Source organism: Piliocolobus tephrosceles, chromosome 13 (assembly GCF_002776525.5).
Source record: "Piliocolobus tephrosceles isolate RC106 chromosome 13, ASM277652v3, whole genome shotgun sequence".
NCBI lineage: Eukaryota > Metazoa > Chordata > Mammalia > Primates > Cercopithecidae > Piliocolobus > Piliocolobus tephrosceles.
Genome location: NC_045446.1, coordinates 6,000,350 through 6,019,640, shown reverse-complemented (window position 1 = coordinate 6,019,640; position 19,291 = coordinate 6,000,350). Strand labels below are relative to the sequence as shown.

Genomic DNA, 19,291 nt, shown 5'->3' with positions numbered 1-19,291 from the left:
ACACACATCGCCACATCACTTTTACCAATTGTATATTGATTATTAAAATAGTCAAGAAATAGGCTGAGTGTGGTGGCTCACGCCTGTAATCCCAGCATTTTGGGAGGCTGAGGCAGGTGGATCATGAGGTCAGGAGTTCAAGACCAGCCTGGCCAACAAGGTGAAACCCCGTCTCTACTAAAAACAGAAAAATTAGCTGGGCATGATGGTGGGCACCTGTAATTCCAGCTACTTGGAAGGCTGAGGCAGGAGAATTGCTTGAACCTGGGAGGCGGAGGTTGCAGTAAACCCAGATTGTGCCGCTGCACTCCAGCCTAGGTGACAGAGCAAGACACTGTCCCCCCAATGCAAAAAAAAAAAAAAAAAAAAAATAAAGAAATAGACATTAAAACAGTTGAGAAAAAAAAGGAATGAAAGTGATGATAGTTTTTCTATATGTTTCAGCAGCTTGTGTCCTGCTCTGGGGGCCCTGCTAGAAGATCTAGAACTTGTGCTCTCTGGAGTGACAGTGACTGGGAAGTCCTTGGGTGGGAAGTGATTGACATTCTGTTGTCAACCATTCTAAGCCCTTTGTACAGAGACCTTTGGACATCCTGGTAGCTGAAAATGTTGGATCACAAGGACCTCCGTGATGCTAAATCCAAAGTACTTTTCAGTTCTCATTTTGACTTCTTAGTAGCATTTGACATGACCCCCGCCCTTTTGAAATGTTTCCTTTCCTGAGGGCAGCCATGACACAGAGACACAAAGTACAGATCTGGCTGTCTACATGCTGGGGCGCCCCATGGTTTGACCATAGGCCCTCTTCTCATGTCCTCTCTCCCTCAGTCACCTGATCTATAGGCCAAAGGGCCACTGCATTTTTCCTCCAGCCCTGACCTCGACTTGGAACTAATGCCATTGGCTAGCAGTCTCTCCTTGGATATCTCACATGCCCCTCAAACTCGCCATGTCCCACACTGCATGCTTGGGCTCTTCACATCCCCCCACAGCACAATCAAAATCTAGTCCTTTCTGGTGATCTCTTTTTCTTGGTTGCTCAGCAAGTTAGTTCCCAGGCCAGAAAGCAGGGCGTTATCTCCGAGATCCTGCTCTCACTTACTCCGGCATCCTAACCATGATGTTGATATTGCCTTTGAATTGTACCTTACATCTGCCTTCTTCTCTTGTATCCCACAAACCATTCCCTTTATCATTGCCATAGTCATCTTTTTGAATTGCCGACCCGCTCGTGTCCACCTCTTGCTTAAGATCCCTCCACGTTCGCTCTGCACCTCTGGCCAGGTTAAGGGGGCCTTTGCCTCCCATGTCCTCAATGGTCTGACCCCTGCTGACTTTTCCACCTTCAGCTCACAACCTGCTTCCCCCACCCTTCATTCCCTCCAGCCAGGTTGTCCTAAACCCTGTGGTTTTTTCCGTGCCCTGGGCCTTTGTAGATGCCTTTCCTGTTGGCTGGCTCCAGGCCTTCACCTGTTTCCCACCCCCTAGCTCTTCTCATAATGAGGATCGGCTGGGGCTTCCTGCACAGGGCCCCTCCTGGCTTTCCACACAAGGTTGGGGCTTTCATTTCATGCTCTCACAACACCAGGCACTTCTTTGTGTTTTTTTTTTTTCTTTCTTTCTTGAGACAGGGTTTCACTTTGTCATTCAGGCTAGAGTGCAGTGGCGCAACTGCACCTCAGTGAAGCCTTCTCCTAGGCTCAAACAATCCTCCTGCCTAGCTTCCCGAGTAGCTGGGACTACAGGTGCGTGCCCTCACACTTGGCTAATTTTTTGTATTTCTCCTAGCAATGAGGTTTTGCCATATTGCCCAGGCTGGTCTTGACCTCCTGAGCTCAAGAAATCCACCTGCCTCCTTTGGCCTCCCAAAGTGCTGAGATTACAGGTTTGAGCCACCGCGCCCAGCCCTTTGCACTCACTTTCTTTCTTCCTTTTCTTTTTTTGAGACGGAGTTTCGCTCTATTGCCCAGGCTGGAGTGTAGTGGTGCCATCTTGGCTCACTGTAACCTCCACCTCCCAGGTGGTGAGGCATGATTCTTGTGCCTTGGCCTCCTGAGTAGCTGGGGACTACAGGCATGTGCCACCACACCCAGCTAATTTTTGTATTTTTAGTAGAGACGGGATTTCACCATGTTGGCCAGGGTGGTCTCAAACCCCTCACCTCCAGTGATCTGTCCACCTCGGCCTCCCAAAGTGTTGGTATTACAGGGATGAGCCACTGCCCTGGGCCCTTTGCACTTTCTATGGCTGTAAATTTTCAGTATTATATGATTTTTGCTCACACGAGACGCTGAACTCAAAACAGGCTTTTGCTGCTTCCTGCTGTCCCACTGCAACTACAGCAGCGGGTACAGAGCAGGATGCAGTGAAGAATTGCTGAAGGCTGGTGGCGGCTGCTGCCAGTGGATGTCTCAGACGTTCTGCCCTTGCCTGCCGGTACACACTGTTGTCCATTCCTCTCATCAGGTTCAGATGCCTTCACCTCAGGTGACCCTTCAGTTATAGCAGCACCACTTCTCCCTCCTCAGGGCCTCCTGAGAAACGGCAGAGATTTGGGTCAAAAGGTAGGCAGGTGGTTGTCAGAGTGGAGGAGTTGGTTTTGTCTTCTTACTTGAGCCCTTTTGAGTTGCCGGTTTTGGTCTGCAGACCCTGCTCTTCTGAACATTTCCTCCATTAACTGGTCTTCTCCAAGCCTTACTGTCTCAGGAGACTCCCTGCCCTACAGCCTTCTCCAGAGGAGGCGGTTTCCTCAGTCACTTCTCAAGTACCTCAGGGCCACTAGTGGGATTGGTGCCTTCTTACTCCTTCCTCATTCCTGCCTGCCATGTCTCCTGTGTTGAAAACCCAGTTTTTTGAGACTCACACCTGTGGCTCTAGCCCTTGACTCCTCCTGATGGCTCTCATCCCTTGGTGAGATGAGTCCATGGCTCAGCCTCTGAGTTTGTTTTGGTTCCTGCTGTCATTCTCTGGGCTCTGTATCTTGACCTCCTCATCCACTAACAACCTTTTCCTTTCATTCCTCTTCCATTATCCACTCATGGATGTGCCCCAGACCTAATTGCCAGAAATTGTGCCCTCTCTGACATGAAGAGAAAAAGGAAGGCCTGAAACAGACCTCTCGGCTCTGGAAGGCAAACCTGGAGAAACTCAGCAGGCTGCCCAGCAGTGGTGAGCACACACCCACGGCTTGGCCCCATAACTGTAAGATGAAGCTGGTCCTGCCAATGATGACATGCCAGTTTCAACAACCCATCTGCTGACCTCCCAGTACACTATGGCACCCCCGTAGCCATGGCTCTGTGACCACCACTGAGACCTCTGGTCCAGACACGGCTGACTCCTGGCTTTCCTTCAGTCTTCCGTCCCACGTTCACCTTGCCTGGCTGAAGAACTACACTCTGCCATCATGAGCCTTGCCTTCCACACATTCTCACTCACTGTCTCCACTGGCCTTCTGCTGGACTCATCTCACAAAACCCCACCCCTGCCAAACCCGGCCACCCACTTGCCTTCTCTGTGCTGCACCCAAGCAGCTGAACATTGTTAGAGGAAAAATCCATCATTGGCAGGACCAGCTTCATCTTATAGTTATGGGGCCAAGCCTCGGGTGGGTGCTCACCACTGCTGGGCAGCCTCTGAGTTTCTCCAGGTTTGCCTTCCAGAGCTGAGAGGTCTGTTTCAGGCCTTCCTTTTTCTCTTCAAACCTCCCTGTTCCTGCCCTGAGCAGGCAGTATCACCTCACTCCCCAGCTGCTGCTTCTCTCCTGTCTTTGCCTGTAAGCCCTCTGCATTTGTACCCGTGTCTTCCACTGACTGTGAAGGGCCGTCCTTCCCTGGGCTGCATGTGTTGAGCTCTCCACTTGTCTGCTTTTGGGCCTGACTTCTTGACCTGTTCCTTCACTCCTTGTGCCTTCCTCTCCCCTTTTTCATTGGCTGTTTCTTCTCAATCGCTCTGCCATCCAGGTGAGCCCCAGTCACCCCACAGAATCGTGAGAAATAATAAACTGGTCACTTGCCTCGTGCTTTTCTTGGCCCCACCCTGTCCCTGCTTCCTTTCCCGCAAGATTTCTAGAGGTGGTATCTCCTGTCTCTGCTTTCTCACTTCCCCGTCTCCTTTTTCGGAAGACAGGTTTGAAAGCATGGGAAAGTATAGTAAGCACCTTTATTCTCACTGTGCAGAATTAGTCACTTATTTTGTCATATTGCTTGATTTCAGTCTTTTTTATATGAACTTATTTTTAACTTCTTATTTCATACCAATTTTAGACTTACAGAAAAAAATTTCAAGAATAGTACAGAGAGGCCGGGCATGGTGGCTCTCGCCATAATCCCAGCACTTTGGGAGGCCAAGGCAGGTGGATCACAAGGTCAGGAGATTGAGACCATCCTGGCTAACATGGTGAATCCCCGTCTCTACTAAAAATACAAAAAAAAGTAGCTGGGCGTGGTGGTGGGTGCCTGTAGTCCCAACTACTTGGGAGGCTGAGGCAGGAGAATGGCGTGAACCCAGGAGGCAGAGCTTGCAGTGAGCCGAGATCGTGCCACTGCACTCCAGCCTGGGTGACAGTGTGAGACTCTGACTCAAAAAAGAAAAAAAAAAATAGTACAGAGATTTCCCATGCACCCCCTCACTCAGTTTCCCTAATGTGAACATCTCACATAACCACAGTGCAATGGTCAAAACCAGGACATTAACTTTGATGCAATAGTAATAACTAAACGCCTGTAATCCCAGTACTTTGGGAGGCCAAGGTGGGCTGATCACTTGAGGTCGGGAGTTTGAGACCAGCTTGGCCAACAGGGTGAAACCCTGTTTTTACTAAAAATACAAAAATAAACTGGGCCTGGTAGCGAATGCCTATATCCCAAGAATGCTACTTGGGAGGCTGAGCTAGGAGAATCGCATGAACCTGGGAGGTGGAGGCTGCAGTGAGCCGAGATCTCGCCACTGCACTCCAGCCTGGGCAACTGGCGACAGAGTGAAACTCCACTGCCAAAATAATAATAATAATAACTATAATAACAACTAAACTATGAGCTGAATTGAATTTCAGAAGTTTTCTGTGCATATTTTCTTTTGTTCTGTCTCAAGATTGAGTTAGATCTCAACATTGCATTGGCTATTTCTCTTTAGTCTTTTTCAGCCTGTAAGAATTCTTTTGTTATTTATAATCTTTATACTTGTGAAGAGTACTGATCCGTTATTTTGGAAATGTCTCCTCAGTTTCAGCTTGTCTAGTGTTTTCTCCCAATTGAGGTTATGAGTTTTTGGCTGAAATACCACAGAAATGCTGTTATGTCTTCTCAAGAGGTTCATAACATCAATACTCTTCTTCCTGGGTTTTAAATAAAGGAAACTTCATAGATAAAGTTGGTTTAAACCTCTTGTTCCATTCTCAACCACTTCTCTCTCCCGCTTCTGCTCATTCTTCATATGCTCCAATCTGACACCTGTCCCCCCATCACTCTGAAACTGTTCTTGTTTTTGTCACCAACAGGTTCCATATTGCCAAATCTAATGGCCACTTTGCAGCACTATTAGGGAATGCCACTCTCCTTCCTCGCAGTGGTGCCTGCCTCACCTCATCTTCCGGCCTGGGCCCTCTTCTTGCTGCCTGAACTTAAACCAGTTTTTCAAGTTATAGCTTGTGAACCTCTAGTGGGGCATGAAATGTTAGCATGTTGATTGCTTTTTCAAATCAAATAGAGTGGACAATATTAATAAGCATTGCCCAGTTGTGAGAGGGAGTATTGCTGTGGATAATGTTTGTTTTGGGAGTGTATGCGAGGGTGCCCTGTAGAAAGCTTTCTTTTCTTTTTTTTTTTTTTTTTGAGACTGAGTCTCGCTCTGTTGCCCAGGCTGGAGTGCAGTGGTGCAATTTCGCTCACTGCAAGCTCCGCCTCCTTGGTTCACACCATTCTCCTGCCTCAGCCTCCCGAGTAGCTGGGACTACAGGTGCCTGCCACCACACCCGGCTCATTTTTTGTATTTTTAGCAGAGATGGGGTTTCACTGTGTTAGCCAGGATGGTCTCGATCTCCTGACCTCGTGATCCACCTGCCTCGGCCTCCCAAAGTGCTGGGATTACAGGCGTGAGCCACCGCATCTGGCCAGAAAGCTTTCTTACTATTTCGACGGTCACAGTAAGAAAGGGCATTTTAAGGCCTGTGCTGGTTCCTCTTCTGTCCCCAGGGGATCGAACCCAGTTTGTGAGCTGTAAACATCATCAACATGTTGAGGACTTGTGAATTGGTATCTTTGGCCCAGTCCTTTCTGTGAGCCCCAGTCCACCCAGCTATCTCATGCTGTTCTCTTCCTTTTCCTTACTTGCCCTGTTCCAGTGAGACAGGCCTCTCAGTTCCTTGAAGGCATCACACTTGTTCCTCCCTCATGGCCCTGTGCTCCTGTGGGGCTGCTGTGGCTTCTCACTCCTCAGATCTCAGGTCAGTTCAGGGTGGCCTCCTTAGAAATACCCACTCCACCACACCAGTCACCCTGGTTTCCCTCATGACAGTGAGCCCCGTCCATAGCTGTGTGTACTTGCTTACTCTCTCTCTCTCTCTATCCCTCCTTCCCTCATGTAAGCCCCATTGTGGGCAGGGGCCTGTGTGTCTTGTTCTTTGTTGGTTCCCTGGCGCTTAGCACAATGCCAGGACAGAGCAGACATGTAAGTGTGTTTTGGGCCAATGTATGAATGAGTATTTCTGAAGCCCAAGCAAATTGTTCCAAGTTGAGATATGTGAAAAAATAGGACCAGTTCTCCCTCCAGTGTCACCAGCTGTGGCTAAACCAGTGCATGGTGCAGGAGAGAACCCAGCCATGTCTGTCCAACCCCACTTTTTACCATGCTCACTTTCAGGAGCAATCAGGAGGGTGCCTGGAGACTTAGTGATGACAAGAAGACCACCAGTAGTTGGTGCACTTATTCTAGGATTCTCTGCCATCCTTACTTAACCTGTTGTTTTTTGTTTTTTTTGTCGCTTGTGCCTTGGTGTTCTCTTTCATTTTGTTTTTTTTTTTTTTTGAGGCAGTCTTGCTCTGTCGCCCAGGCTGGAGTACAGTGGTGTGATCTCGGCTCACTGCAACCTCTGTCTCCCAGGTTCAAGAGATTCTCCTGCCTCAGCCTCTTGAGTAGCTGGGATTACAGGCGCCTGCCACCATGCCCAGCTAATGTTTGTACTTTTTTTGGTAGAGATAGGGTTTCATCATGTTGGCCAGGCTGGTCTCAAACTCCTGACCTCAGGTGATCTGCCTGCCTCAGCCTCCCGAAGTGCTGGGATTACAGGCGTGAGCCATGGTGCCCAGCCTCATTTTCTTCCTCTCCAAATCCTTCTCTCCATGCACCATCTCCCCCTTTCTCCCACTGTGAATAAATATTGAACTGCAGTATTACATAAGAATAAGGGTGTTTTTGTTTACAATGTTTAGGGCGGTGCTAAAGAGAATTGGAAAGTTCTTACATCTCTTTTCCTCTTCTCTGTGTCCTATCTGGGTTGACTGAGCTCTGGAGAGGGTTCTGGCTAGTGCTGGTGACCTGTGTTGACAATGCCACACGTAAATAAAGTCACCTCTGAGAATCCTTCCCAGTGGACGTGATGTGCACAATGCTGAACTTCTGAGTCCAGCACCTCCTTGTCCTGCTATGCCTAGCCCCTGGTTACTTTTGTGTTTTACACAGCATGAGGGTGGGGGTGGGGACCACAGTCTCCGGAGCACCAGGACTGTGCTGCCCCCTGGGGAGCAGGGGAACATAATGTCTAAGCAGAGACTTGGAGGAGGCTTTGCAGACCATTGCTTAAATGCCCCAGAAAGTTTCTGTGATGTTGGGCTTGGAGTAAGATGGGGACTGCACCTCTGGAAGACTCTACCATAGGACTGAAAAGTGCTTGGAAACCTTTTGACAACTAAACAAGGATACTAGATCTTTGTTGTCGTTCTCTAAGGTTTTAAGAAATAAAACCTGTCTGATATCAAATCCCACCCTAAAATTCATTAGCTTGATAGATTGATGTTGTCATTCTATTGTCATATACACAAAACCACAAATTAGGAAAGATTGAGCTTCACAAGATGACAGGTCATAATTGTGAGGATTATACAAATGATGGTTGTAGATGATAATTGTGGAGGATTACCGACAAATCCATTTGCTCCCACAAAATGTAAAAGTGACCAAAATACTTTTTGCTTTAATGTGGTCTGATATCCTTTGGAAGTGGCTTTTCTTTTTTTGTTTTCTTCTTACTAAATCTAGTACTGTATCATTTCCTAATAAGTTTGTCCTCTTGGTTTCTCAGTTTTTGGTAACGTGAATGTGTTTAGAGAATGTTTCTCTGGGATCATGTTCCTCCACAGCACATTTCTTCACAGCGGGTGAATTAGAATCATCTGAAAGCTTTTTCAAAACAGCTCTGCTGGTGCCTCTCTTTTAATACTTGGGGTAGGACCTAGGAATCTCTTTGCAAAAGTTCTTTTTCTATTTTAAAGAGACTTTGGTGGTGATGGGGCATCTCACTGTGTTGCCCAGGTTGGTCTCTTAACTCCTGGCCTCAAGTGATCCTCCCACCTCAGCCTCCCAAAGTGTTGAGATTACAGGCATGAGCCACCATCTAGCCTGTAAAAGCTCTTTAAGAGATTCAGGTGGACCTCTGGGTAAGAATGACTCCTTCACTCCAACAGATAGAAACCCTTATGCTGTAATGTGCTGTTTAAGGGGGAAAGACCAAGGACTGAATTTGCTTTGAGATCAAAGCATGGATTTTGAAGGCAAAATGATGATAGATCCCACATTAATTGTTAGGACAAAGATAGAACAGACAGCATCATAGAGATTTCAGCAAAACAAACATTCAATAACAGGAAAAGGTCAGGTACGCCAGCTGAAATCTGGGATGCTGCGTGCTCGGCTGCTCTTTGGACTAGAGAGCCATAGACCCTGGACCTAAATCAGTAATTTTCAAGCTTGTTGGACCCATGAGCCCAATTTAATAGGCAGAAGGTCTTTTGGATCCTTTGCTTTAACTAGGCGCACTCAACCAAGAGCAAATCAACCCTTACCAGAATGGATGGTGTTGTGGCCTTTGATGAGATGCCAAGAGTGAGACTCCTATATAGGTTGCGAAATAAATAGAAACAATAAAAGCACTGATGGATATTTTTCTATTTTTGGAACTAGTGACCTAACTTAAACTCACATTTTAAATCTTACCAATATAGCGTAGTGCTTGCAAGCATGAATCCTGCAAATGACAAGATTTGTGACTTTGGAACCTCTATTTCTTCATATTTAAAATGGGGATGGTGATAACAGTAGTGTCCACATGAAAGAATACTCGTGAGGATTAGATGAAACACTCCTGTGAGAGTGCCTCTGATGCCTGGCGCATAGCAAACACTTAGTAAACACCTGACTTGTTGCCATCTGTTTTAGGGGGCCGAGGCCATGGTTCTGGAGAGCGTTATGTTTGCCATTCTCGCAGAGAGGTCACTTGGGCCAAAACTCTATGGCATCTTTCCCCAAGGCCGACTGGAACAGTTCATCCCGGTAAGATTTGTTCATAAAGGCTCAGTTGACATAAGCCACAGACAGAAGATGGCTTCTTTGTCTCATTGCTGCAAGAACCTGCAATGCTGGTTCTTGAACTGTTAACCTCACCGATGTCATTAAACTGTATCAGAAATCATGGAAAGCAACATTTATTTTGTACTCATATTAGAACCTCTTTCTTTCCTCTAAAGGTATATTCATCCAAATTTGAAAAATATATGAAACTTATTTCATTGTCCCCTGAGGCTGTGTACCCTGAGACTTTACCCTTTTTCACCTTGTTCCTCTCAACTTCTGGGGCCCTGCTTTATAGAACTTGCAGCTAGAACACGTTGGTCTTGACTGTACCCTGCTCAGTCTCTGGCTGTAGCCCTGTGAGGGGGCCATGCCTGTTCTTTCCCATCACCCTTCCTTGGTTTGTTTTGTGCATTCCCACTGAGTCTCCCTACCTCCCATCTTCCTGTCCCCATATGCTGGTCAAATTCTTAGATTTCAAGGCCTTACTCCAAGACCTTGCAGTCTTATTTCTAAGCAGTCAGGATTATTTTCCCTTTCTTGTTGTCCCAAGGCAGTTTTAGTGTTGCTGTAACATTTACCAGTATACCATGTCTTAGAGTTACATGTACATACCTAAAGCATAGTTTCTGTCCCTCTACCCACCCACCCCGACTCCATGCCCTGCACAATTCTTCATGCCCAGGGGTTCTCATGAACCCTAAGTGTTTTGAAGTATGGCTCTGAGCCCTGGCAGTACTTCTTTGGTTGGCAGTGCTGGTCTATGTCAGCCTGCACTCCCTTCCTAGATAGACCAGATATTCCCCATTTTAATTGAGCATAAGCTCCTTGAGGACTAGAGTCATTAAGCCGCTAGCTTTTCCTGCCCTGCTGCATGAGATGTCTTATCCATGAGAGGCCTGGGCATGTCCAGGGCTGTCCTGTACATCTGTGCAGATGGAGCCTAGCAGTAGGATGCCTGGCAGAGGGGTGCTCTGCTGTATCTGGCTAGGGACCAGGGGCAGGGGTTTCTTTGTCTAATCCCACAGCCCAGAAACAGGGAGGCTAGTTGTGCTCTGTCTCCCCAGAAGAGAGATCCTCTTCTAGTTGACAGTGGTGCTGTCCATCTGTGCTGGCGTTGTGCTAGCTGCCAGTGCTGAGGATGTGTTTAGATGAGTGGATGGTGCCTTCATTGCGCCAGCTTTTTACCTTTAGTTTGCTTCCTGGCACCTGGCTATGTTTTAGTAGAGACAGGGTTTCTCCATGTTGGCCAGGCTGGTCTTGAACTCCCGACCTCAGGTGATCCGGCCACCTTGGCCTCCCAAAATGCTAGAATTACAGGCGTGAGCCACTGCACCTGGCCGAGATAATAAGTTTTTGAAAGAATTTTGGAAATAATAAAACCTCATATGGTTATAAGTGGCAATATAGGTGAATCTTACAAATATAATGTCGAATGATAAAACCAAACTGCAGGAGACTGTAAGTAGTGTCATACCATTCTATAAAGCCTGATACATTTTAAAAATTGTTTAAGAATATATGCACGTGTAGTGAAAATTCTCTTTTTGGAAAAGGTAAGGGAATTGTGTTAACACAATTCAGAATAATAAAAGTATCTTGGGGACAAAAAGGGCAGGCATGAGGACACATAGATTATAGTATCTGTGGAATCGATTTTGTTCTAGTTCTTAAGTTCTATCTATGCTCTTGTATATATTGTTTATTACATATTAAATTTTTTTTTTTGAGATGGGAGTCTCACTGTCTTGCCCAGGCTGGAGTGCAGTGGCATGATCATAGCTCACTACAGCCTCGAACTCCTGGACTCAAGTGATCTTTCTGCCTTAGCCTTTCAGGTAGCTGGGAGTACAGGTGCACACCAGCACACCCAGCTTATTAAAAAATTTTTTTTGTAGAGATGGGTCTTGCTATGTTACCCAGGCTGGTCTTGAATTCCTGGCTTCAAGCTCTTTTCCTGCCTCAGCCTCCTACGTCACCAGGATTACAGGTGTGAGCCACTGCACCCAGCCATAGTGAAAATTTTTTAAAAATTCTGTTATATACTAGGTTTGAACCATATGATGCTGCTGGTGTTTAACTGTTTTTGACCAACAAGAATGGCAGTTTCATTTGATTCAACCTAATACTATATGTTATTTCTAGATTTGCTTTTTTTTTTTTTTTAAGATAGGGTCTCACTCTGTTGCCCAGTATAGTGAAGTATATAAGCAGCTTGATCTCAGCTCACTGCAGCCTCAACCTTCCAGGCTCAAGCAATCCTCTCACCTCAGCCTCCCGAGTAGCTGGGACTACAGGCATGTGCCACCATGTTTGACTAATTTTGTTTATTTTTTTGTAGAGATGGGGTCTCCCTGTGTTGCCTAGGCTGGTCTCAAATTCCTGGGCTCAAGCAATCCTCCCGCCTTGGCCTCCCAAAGTGCTGGGATTACAGGCATGAGCCACCACGCCTGGCTTAGGTTTACTCTTCACTGCTTGGGATCAGGTGATTTAGTTTCATGATTCCTGTAGCCATCTTTCAAAGGGCATGTGAGAATAGCGGGGCCACTAGGGATGGTAGGTAGTCTGTTTCTCTCTGTGCTGGGGAAGGAATTTGGAATACTGAGATTTGTTCATATCTGAGCATGTTAGCTTTAGATTTTCCTTGTTGCCAAATTAATGGCAGTTTTGAAAGCTGAGTGAGCTACCTTAATAAGTCCTGCGTGTCCTGCTGCTGGAAGTGGAGTCCCTGTTCTTATCGCAGCATGGTAATTTGTTGACAGTGCTGTGGTGACAGTGCTTTCTGGAGGGAGTTGAATAGAAGGTTGAGCCCAATGCTTACAGTGAGCTCTTAGCTCTCAGTAGCAGACGTCTGCCACTTGCTGAGCTGCACCCTGGGCTGGGTGCTGTCCCAGAGACCTCACCTGCATTCTCTCCTCCAGCTCTCCTGGCAACTCTGTGAGAGACTTTATGTCCTGATTTCCATTTGATAAAAATGGGAACACACAGATGTATGAGGTAACTTGGATGGCCATGTAGCTTTGAAATGAGAATTAAAGCCACAATTTCAACTGGGGTTTCCCTAAGTTGGGAGCATTCAGTCTTACCTCTGTGCTGTACTTCTTTGCATTTTCACAGAAACCTCTCTTTAGATTTCTGCAGGGTGGTAGGTCACACGAGGAAGCTCTAGAGGTTTCTTTCAGTTGATTGTGAGCTCCCATGGGCCTCCTGTAAAAGGGCAGCCAAACAAGCATGGCCTCAGGCTGATTTAGGGGAAGTGCAGGATGCAGAGGCCAGGAGGAAGTCCTCTAGACACTGTTTTTTGCCCAGCTTTGCCCTGGACACCTTCTCTGTGCCAGGCCAGGTGCTGACACCACCACTGGGAGCAGCTGGAGACGGCCCCCCTGTCCCTGTGACACATCTCCTGGTTAGGACCTGTTCTGGACCCCGCATCTCACCTGCAACACATCAGAGTAGAATGTCCCAGCTGATGGAGGAGCTGGGAGCGGAGCCATGTGATAAACTGCTGAAGACATGGACTTCAGCATTGGGTAGAGAATAGACATTTGCTGTGGTTTTAGAGACCAGAATAGATGATAGCGTAGTTTTAGTTCAATAAAATTTAAGGAAGGAGTTCTCATAGTTAAAAGGGGTTCAGAATGAAATAGATATTTGGAGGTGGCCGGCTCCTCACTGTCGAAGTGCCATAGCAATTGCTGGGTCACTGTCTATGTGGACGCAGCGTCCATTCTTAAGGGAATTTGGGGCATTGGGTGAGACTTAAATGCACTACAAAAACTGGCTTCTCGTTCCTAAGACTGTGTGATCTCACTCTTTTTAGTTTACTTGGTAAAGGTCAGTTTTTAACTCCCTTTTCTATTTCAGAGCCGGCGATTAGATACTGAAGAATTAAGTTTGCCAGATATTTCTGCAGAAATCGCTGAGAAAATGGCTACGTTTCATGGTATGAAAATGCCATTCAATAAGGAACCAAAATGGCTTTTTGGCACAATGGAAAAGTAAGTGGTGAAATCACTTGGTCCTAATGTAGTTTTACAGTGGTGGCTCCTAGAAGTACCAGAGTGAGCAACTAGGCCTTCCTAGTTCACTGAAGTGCAGGGTGTCAGCTGGTGATACTTGTCTCATAAGTAAGTCTTTCTTACATATAAAAGTCAATTCCTAAACCAAGAAAGAAGGCTTATACAAAAATGCTATTGAACGGGTGAAGGGGCAGAAAGTCACCTTCCTAGAATGCCACGAACCCCCAAGGCCGCTCCTCTCCCTCAGTCGTGGCAGCCAGAGGGGTCCCGCCGGGATTGAATGTTTAACCAAAGCCCCAAGAACAACAAGCCTTGGTGAATTGACGGTGATTCTTTGTTCTGTTCTTTTTTAAAAAAAAAAAATTTAATAGATATCTAAATGAAGTTCTGAGAATTAAATTTACTGAGGAATCCCGAATTAAAAAGTTCCACAAATTGCTCAGTTACAATCTGCCTTTGGAACTGGAAAACCTGAGGTAAGTTTTCCTTCTATTTCCTGACTTTAAATATTCTTAGTCACTAAAACTGTTGTCAGTAAACATTGAATGAGCTTGCCTTATGTCTGGCATTTTACATTGATTTTACAGGATGAATTTAAACAGATAAGTTTTGTCATCTGGAATTATGGTTCTCTAGAGGACTAGAGATTATAGACTGTATGGACTAGAGGCCCACACGTGGCCTCTAGTCAGTTTGTGAAAGTTCCATAGAGAAGGAAAATGTCGAAGGAGTGGCTTGATGGCCAGGGCAGTAGAGTGTCTAGCGGGGTGGATTTTCTGTGTTGGGGAGAAGGGAGTAAGGGCAGGCTGGGGAGTGTGAGAAAAATCCCTCTTCCTTACAGTTCAACCTTGGCTTTTGTGAGAAACAGAATCTTCCTGCTGATCTCTGAAGCAAGGCCATCATTGTCCTCAGAGTGATGCTGGGTGCAGGCCACTCACATCTGTACACTAACAAGTATTTACACCATTTTTTGTTTGTTTGTTTAATAAGACGGAGTCTCGCTTTGTTGCCAGGCTGGAGTGCAGTGGCGCGATCTCGGCTCACTGCAACCTCCCCCTCCCAGGTTCAAGTGATTCTCCTGCCTCAGCCTCCCGAGTAGCTGAGACTACACACCACACCCAGCCACCACACCCAGCTAATTTTTGTATTTTTAGTGGAGACGGGGTTTCACCATGTTGGTCAGAGTGGTCTTGATCTCTTGACCTCGTGATCTGCCCACCTCGGCCTCCCAAAGTGCTGGGATTACAGGCGTGAGCCACCACACCCAGCCATAAGTATTTACACCTTTAATTACTCAGGTATGTGCCTCCTCTGCTAGGCTTGATGATCGCTGCCGAGGGAAAACAAGTAAACAAATAAAATAATGTCAAATTGTGATAAGTGCTGTGACAGAAACATAGATCAAAGTAGGCCCTTAGTCTGCATAGGAGGACCTGCTTGGGTCACTGGTAAGAGAAGGGCTGTCTAAGGGGGTGCTGTACAAGCCGAGACCAGCAGAGGAAGGGGCTCCAGGAGGGAGTGGCACATGCAGAGGGTCCTCCGGGGGAAGAGCTGAGTGCAGAGGGCCTGTGGGGGTTTCAGGCGAGAGCTGCTGTGGAGTTGTTGCTGTGGAGCTGTTGTGGAATTCTGACACAGTTGTCAGAATTCATATCACAGATACTACTCCCAAACTGTGTGTTGCTTTGGAGCACGAATTTGGTGCTGGCCATGTGGAGAAGGCAAGACGGTGTGCAGTGCAGCTGACTGAGAAGCTTGATAGGTAACAGTGAAACCTTTCTTTTCAGATCATTGCTTGAATCTACTCCATCTCCAGTTGTATTTTGTCATAATGACTGTCAAGAAGGTAAGAATTGCTATGTCCTGTTACAAATGAGGTTTGTGTATATACTTAGAAAATTACTAGCAGTGTGTCTGAAAAATGCCAGGTAGCATCAAGAGTGTATTAGGTACATTAAATTATGATACAACCAGACAATGAGGTTTTGTATTATTTTTTTAGAGTATGAGGCCAGGCACAGTGTCTCATGTCTGTAATTCCAGCACTTTGGGAGGCCAAGGTGGGAGGATTGCTTGAGCCCAAGAGTTCTAGACCAGCCTGGGCAGCATAGCAAGACCCCATCTCTACAAAAAATTAAAAAATTAGGCCAGGCGCGGTGGCTCAAGCCTGTAATCCCAGCACTTTGGGAGGCCGAGACGGGCGGATCACGAGGTCAGGAGATCGAGACCATCCTGGCTAACCCGGTGAAACCCCGTCTCTACTAAAAAATACAAAAAACTAGCCAGGCGAGGTGGCGGTGCCTGTAGTCCGAGCTACCCAGGAGGCTGAGGCAGGAGAATGCTGTAAACCCGGGAGGCGGAGCTTGCAGTGAGCTGAGATCCGGCCACAGCACTCCAGCCTGGGTGACAGGCGAGACTCCATCTCAAAAAAAAAAAAAAAAATTAGCCAGGCATAGTGGTGTGCACCTGTAGTCCCAGCTACTTGGTAAGCTGAGGCCGGAGGATGGCTTGAGCCTGGGATTTCAAGGCTATAGTATACTATGCACTGTAGCCTGGATGACAGAGCAAGATCCTGTAAAAAAAAAAAAAAAAAAAATATATATATATATATATATATATATATATTACATGGAAGAAATCCGAAAGAATATTCACTAAACTTGGGAATTGGGATACAGAACTTAAACTTTCTAAGTCACATGTTACTTTTTCAGTGTTTAACTCCTTATGGTAAACATATATGATTTATTTATTTTTTTTTTTTTGAGACAGGGTCTCGCTCTGTCGCCCAGGCTAGAGTTCAGTGGCGCGATCTCGGCTCACTTGCAAGCTCCGCCTCCCAGGTTCACGCCATTCTCCTGCTTCAGCCTCCTGAGTAGCTGGGACTACAGGCGCCCGCCACCGCACCCGGCTAATTTTTTGTATTTTTAGTAGAGACGGGGTTTCACCGTGGTCTCGATCTCCTGACCTTGTGATCCGCCCGCGTTGGCCTCCCAAAGTGCTGGGATTACAGGTGTGAGCCACCGCGCCCGGCCACATACATGATTTTTTTTAACCTGAAAAAGCAATAAAAGAACAAGATCCACTGCCTGCCCCATTCAGTCCTGGGCCCTTCCCTTCTGCATCACATAGCATAGTGTTGCTTATTGCAACACGTGTAATCCTAACACTTTCTCTCCTAGTATCAGTGCACTGTGCTATTAATTACTTCGGGCTTCTCTGCTTTGAAAACATGACAGTGATGTGTTCCTTACTGTAACAAAACTTCATCCCATGCAATTGCACATTGAATAGTCTCACCAGAGGCCCCCCACTATGCAGCTCCCACTGGTGCTGCTGACATGGCCTTGCTCTGCCTTGACCTTGCCTCCCCCAGTCACAGTAGTTCAGGTCACACCTTGAGCCCTTCTTTGCCAGGCTCAGCAGTTTGCTTTTAATCCTGAGAACGGTCTCTCATGAAGACCCGTCAACCGTAAGCCATTCATTTGAGCCAAATTACCTTTTACTAATTAGCTGCTTGTAGCTGGCTAACTCAAGTCAAGGAGGGTATAGACATGACAGCTACAACTTTGTGTATTATCCTTGCCCTTCTGGTGGTGAGGGGGTGATAAATGGCACAGACATCACTAGAGAGAGGGGACTGGAGGAGATCAGCTGCGTTGATGATGGCAAAGTGTAGGAGGGATCGAAGAGGTAACAGTTGTACATTAATTTTGTTCTGCTACTTTGGGTGTCTGCCTCCCATTTGCCTTTTTTTCGTTTTTGAGACTGTTACTGTGTCACCCAGGCTGGTGTGCAGTAGCGCAATCAAGGCTCCACGTAGCCTTAGCCTCTTGGGATTAAGTGATCCTTCTACCTTAGCCTCCCGAGTAGTTGGGATCACAGGCACACACTGCTATGCTTGGCTAATAACTCATGGAGATGGAGTCTCCCTGTGTTTCCCACACTGGTCTTAAACTCCTGGACTCTAGTGATCCTCCCACCTCCACCTTCCAAAGTGCTGTGATTACAAGTGTGAGCCAATACATGTTTTCTGGTCTCCAGTTTATGTTGTAATTGCTACCCTAAATGGAAAAAGTATGCTGAAGAACCTAGACACTATACCTCCACTAGAAATCCTGGGGAGAGAGAGCAGCTGAAACCCTAGCAAAGGTTGGCTCACTGGTGCCAGCCCCAGGATGTCGGAGATGCTGAACGTCATGTCTAGTGTGGGGATATCAGGAATGTAGGCCTGCAGAGCCAGGCTGATGGCCGACCAACTCCTGACCCAGAATCCAACACTAAAGGAAATAGTGGTGTAGGAATGCTGTCTGTGGTCTCGTTGGGAAGGAGAAGCAGGCAAGAACAAAGCAGGGGATCCCCTGTGGCGGCTGAGCTCTTCCTTGTCTTTCTTACTGGAAGACACTCCCACAGCTTCCCAGCTGGGGTGCTGCAGCCAGCTGGCCTGCAGACAGCAAACCAAGTCCCAGGGCTGCTGAGGGTGGTGTTTGGCTAGCCCGAGCTCCTGCATGCCACCATACAGAACATTTGGGAAGTACTCTTCTGACAGCAGAGCAAGAGACCAGGCTTTGTTCCATAGTGAGCTTGGGGGTCCGGCGGGGACTAGGGCTGTGAGCAGGGGTTCTTATGGCCAGGTGGGTCAGGAGCCTCCGTGCACAGGGGTAGGCCTCCCGTGAGCACTTCTACGCTCTGTCTAGGCCCTGGCGATGTCCACAGACCAAAAGCCACATTCACTTAGAATTCCCTAAGGGGTCAGATCCATTCTCTCGGCTCTGCTGTTCAAGGACTTGAACCTTCTATTGTAAAACATAAGCCATGTTATCCAAACGTTTTGCAGGTAATATCTTGTTGCTGGAAGGCCAAGAGAATTCTGAAAAACAGAAACTGATGCTCATTGACTTCGAATACAGCAGTTACAATTACAGGTAATATGTTTCAGTCCAGTGTTTCCATCTCAATATTGTTTTATCATTATGATATGCTTAATTAACAGTTATTAGAGAAAATAAGTCAAAATGCCACCCTGAGTTGCAAGCTGCTTCACCTGGAATCAGTGGCTTCTCGTCCAGTGGCCCGTGATGATTGTGGTGAAGCAGCACAGCCCTCCTTGTTCCTAGCAGACAGCGCTAGTTGGGGACAGCCATGCCATTCAGCTAGACTTTGGCATTTTCTTTTGGCTTCAGAGATTATTTTCTTCTCATAAATTCTGGTTGAGGAGACACATTGTTCTGGAGTTGTGGTTCAGGTGCGCCTGTATAGCTTTAGTCAGCTGTGATGCTGACAACCATCTGTTGGCTGTCTCTGTCATTAAAGCAGTTACAGTCCTGCTCCCTCAGCAAGTCCAGATGGCAACAGGAGTGGCATGCTCGGAACTCAGCCTTTCTTTCTTCTGCAGTCAGGGAGCCTCCAGGCATATGGTTTGCCTCATTCTGTGCACTGTCTTATCTCTTATTTCAGGGGATTTGACATTGGAAATCACTTCTGTGAGTGGATGTATGATTATAGCTATGAAAAATACCCTTTTTTCAGAGCAAACATCTGGAAGTATCCCACCAAGAAACAACAGGTAGGAGATGAGTTTTGTATACTTGATAGGAAAATTACATCAATTTCATGCAGTTAGAATTACATCTTCTTTTTTATTTTTTGAGACAGGGTCTCACTCTGTTTCCCAGACTGGAGTACAGATCGCAGTAGTGCGATCATGGCTCCCT

At 46.7% G+C, this 19,291-nt stretch overlaps 1 protein-coding gene across 1 annotated transcript in view; it reads left to right on the top strand.

Annotated features, from left to right (window-relative positions):
- Positions 1-19,291, top strand: part of CHKA (choline kinase alpha) — a 65,306-nt gene that overhangs the window by 45,390 nt on the left and 625 nt on the right. Inside the window, exons 4-9 of the mRNA XM_031936704.1 lie at positions 9,430-9,543; positions 13,426-13,559; positions 13,952-14,056; positions 15,365-15,423; positions 18,415-18,502; positions 19,035-19,143. Of these exons, the coding sequence (XP_031792564.1) occupies positions 9,430-9,543; positions 13,426-13,559; positions 13,952-14,056; positions 15,365-15,423; positions 18,415-18,502; positions 19,035-19,143 (609 nt within the window). The remainder of the gene's footprint in view (positions 1-9,429; positions 9,544-13,425; positions 13,560-13,951; positions 14,057-15,364; positions 15,424-18,414; positions 18,503-19,034; positions 19,144-19,291) is intronic.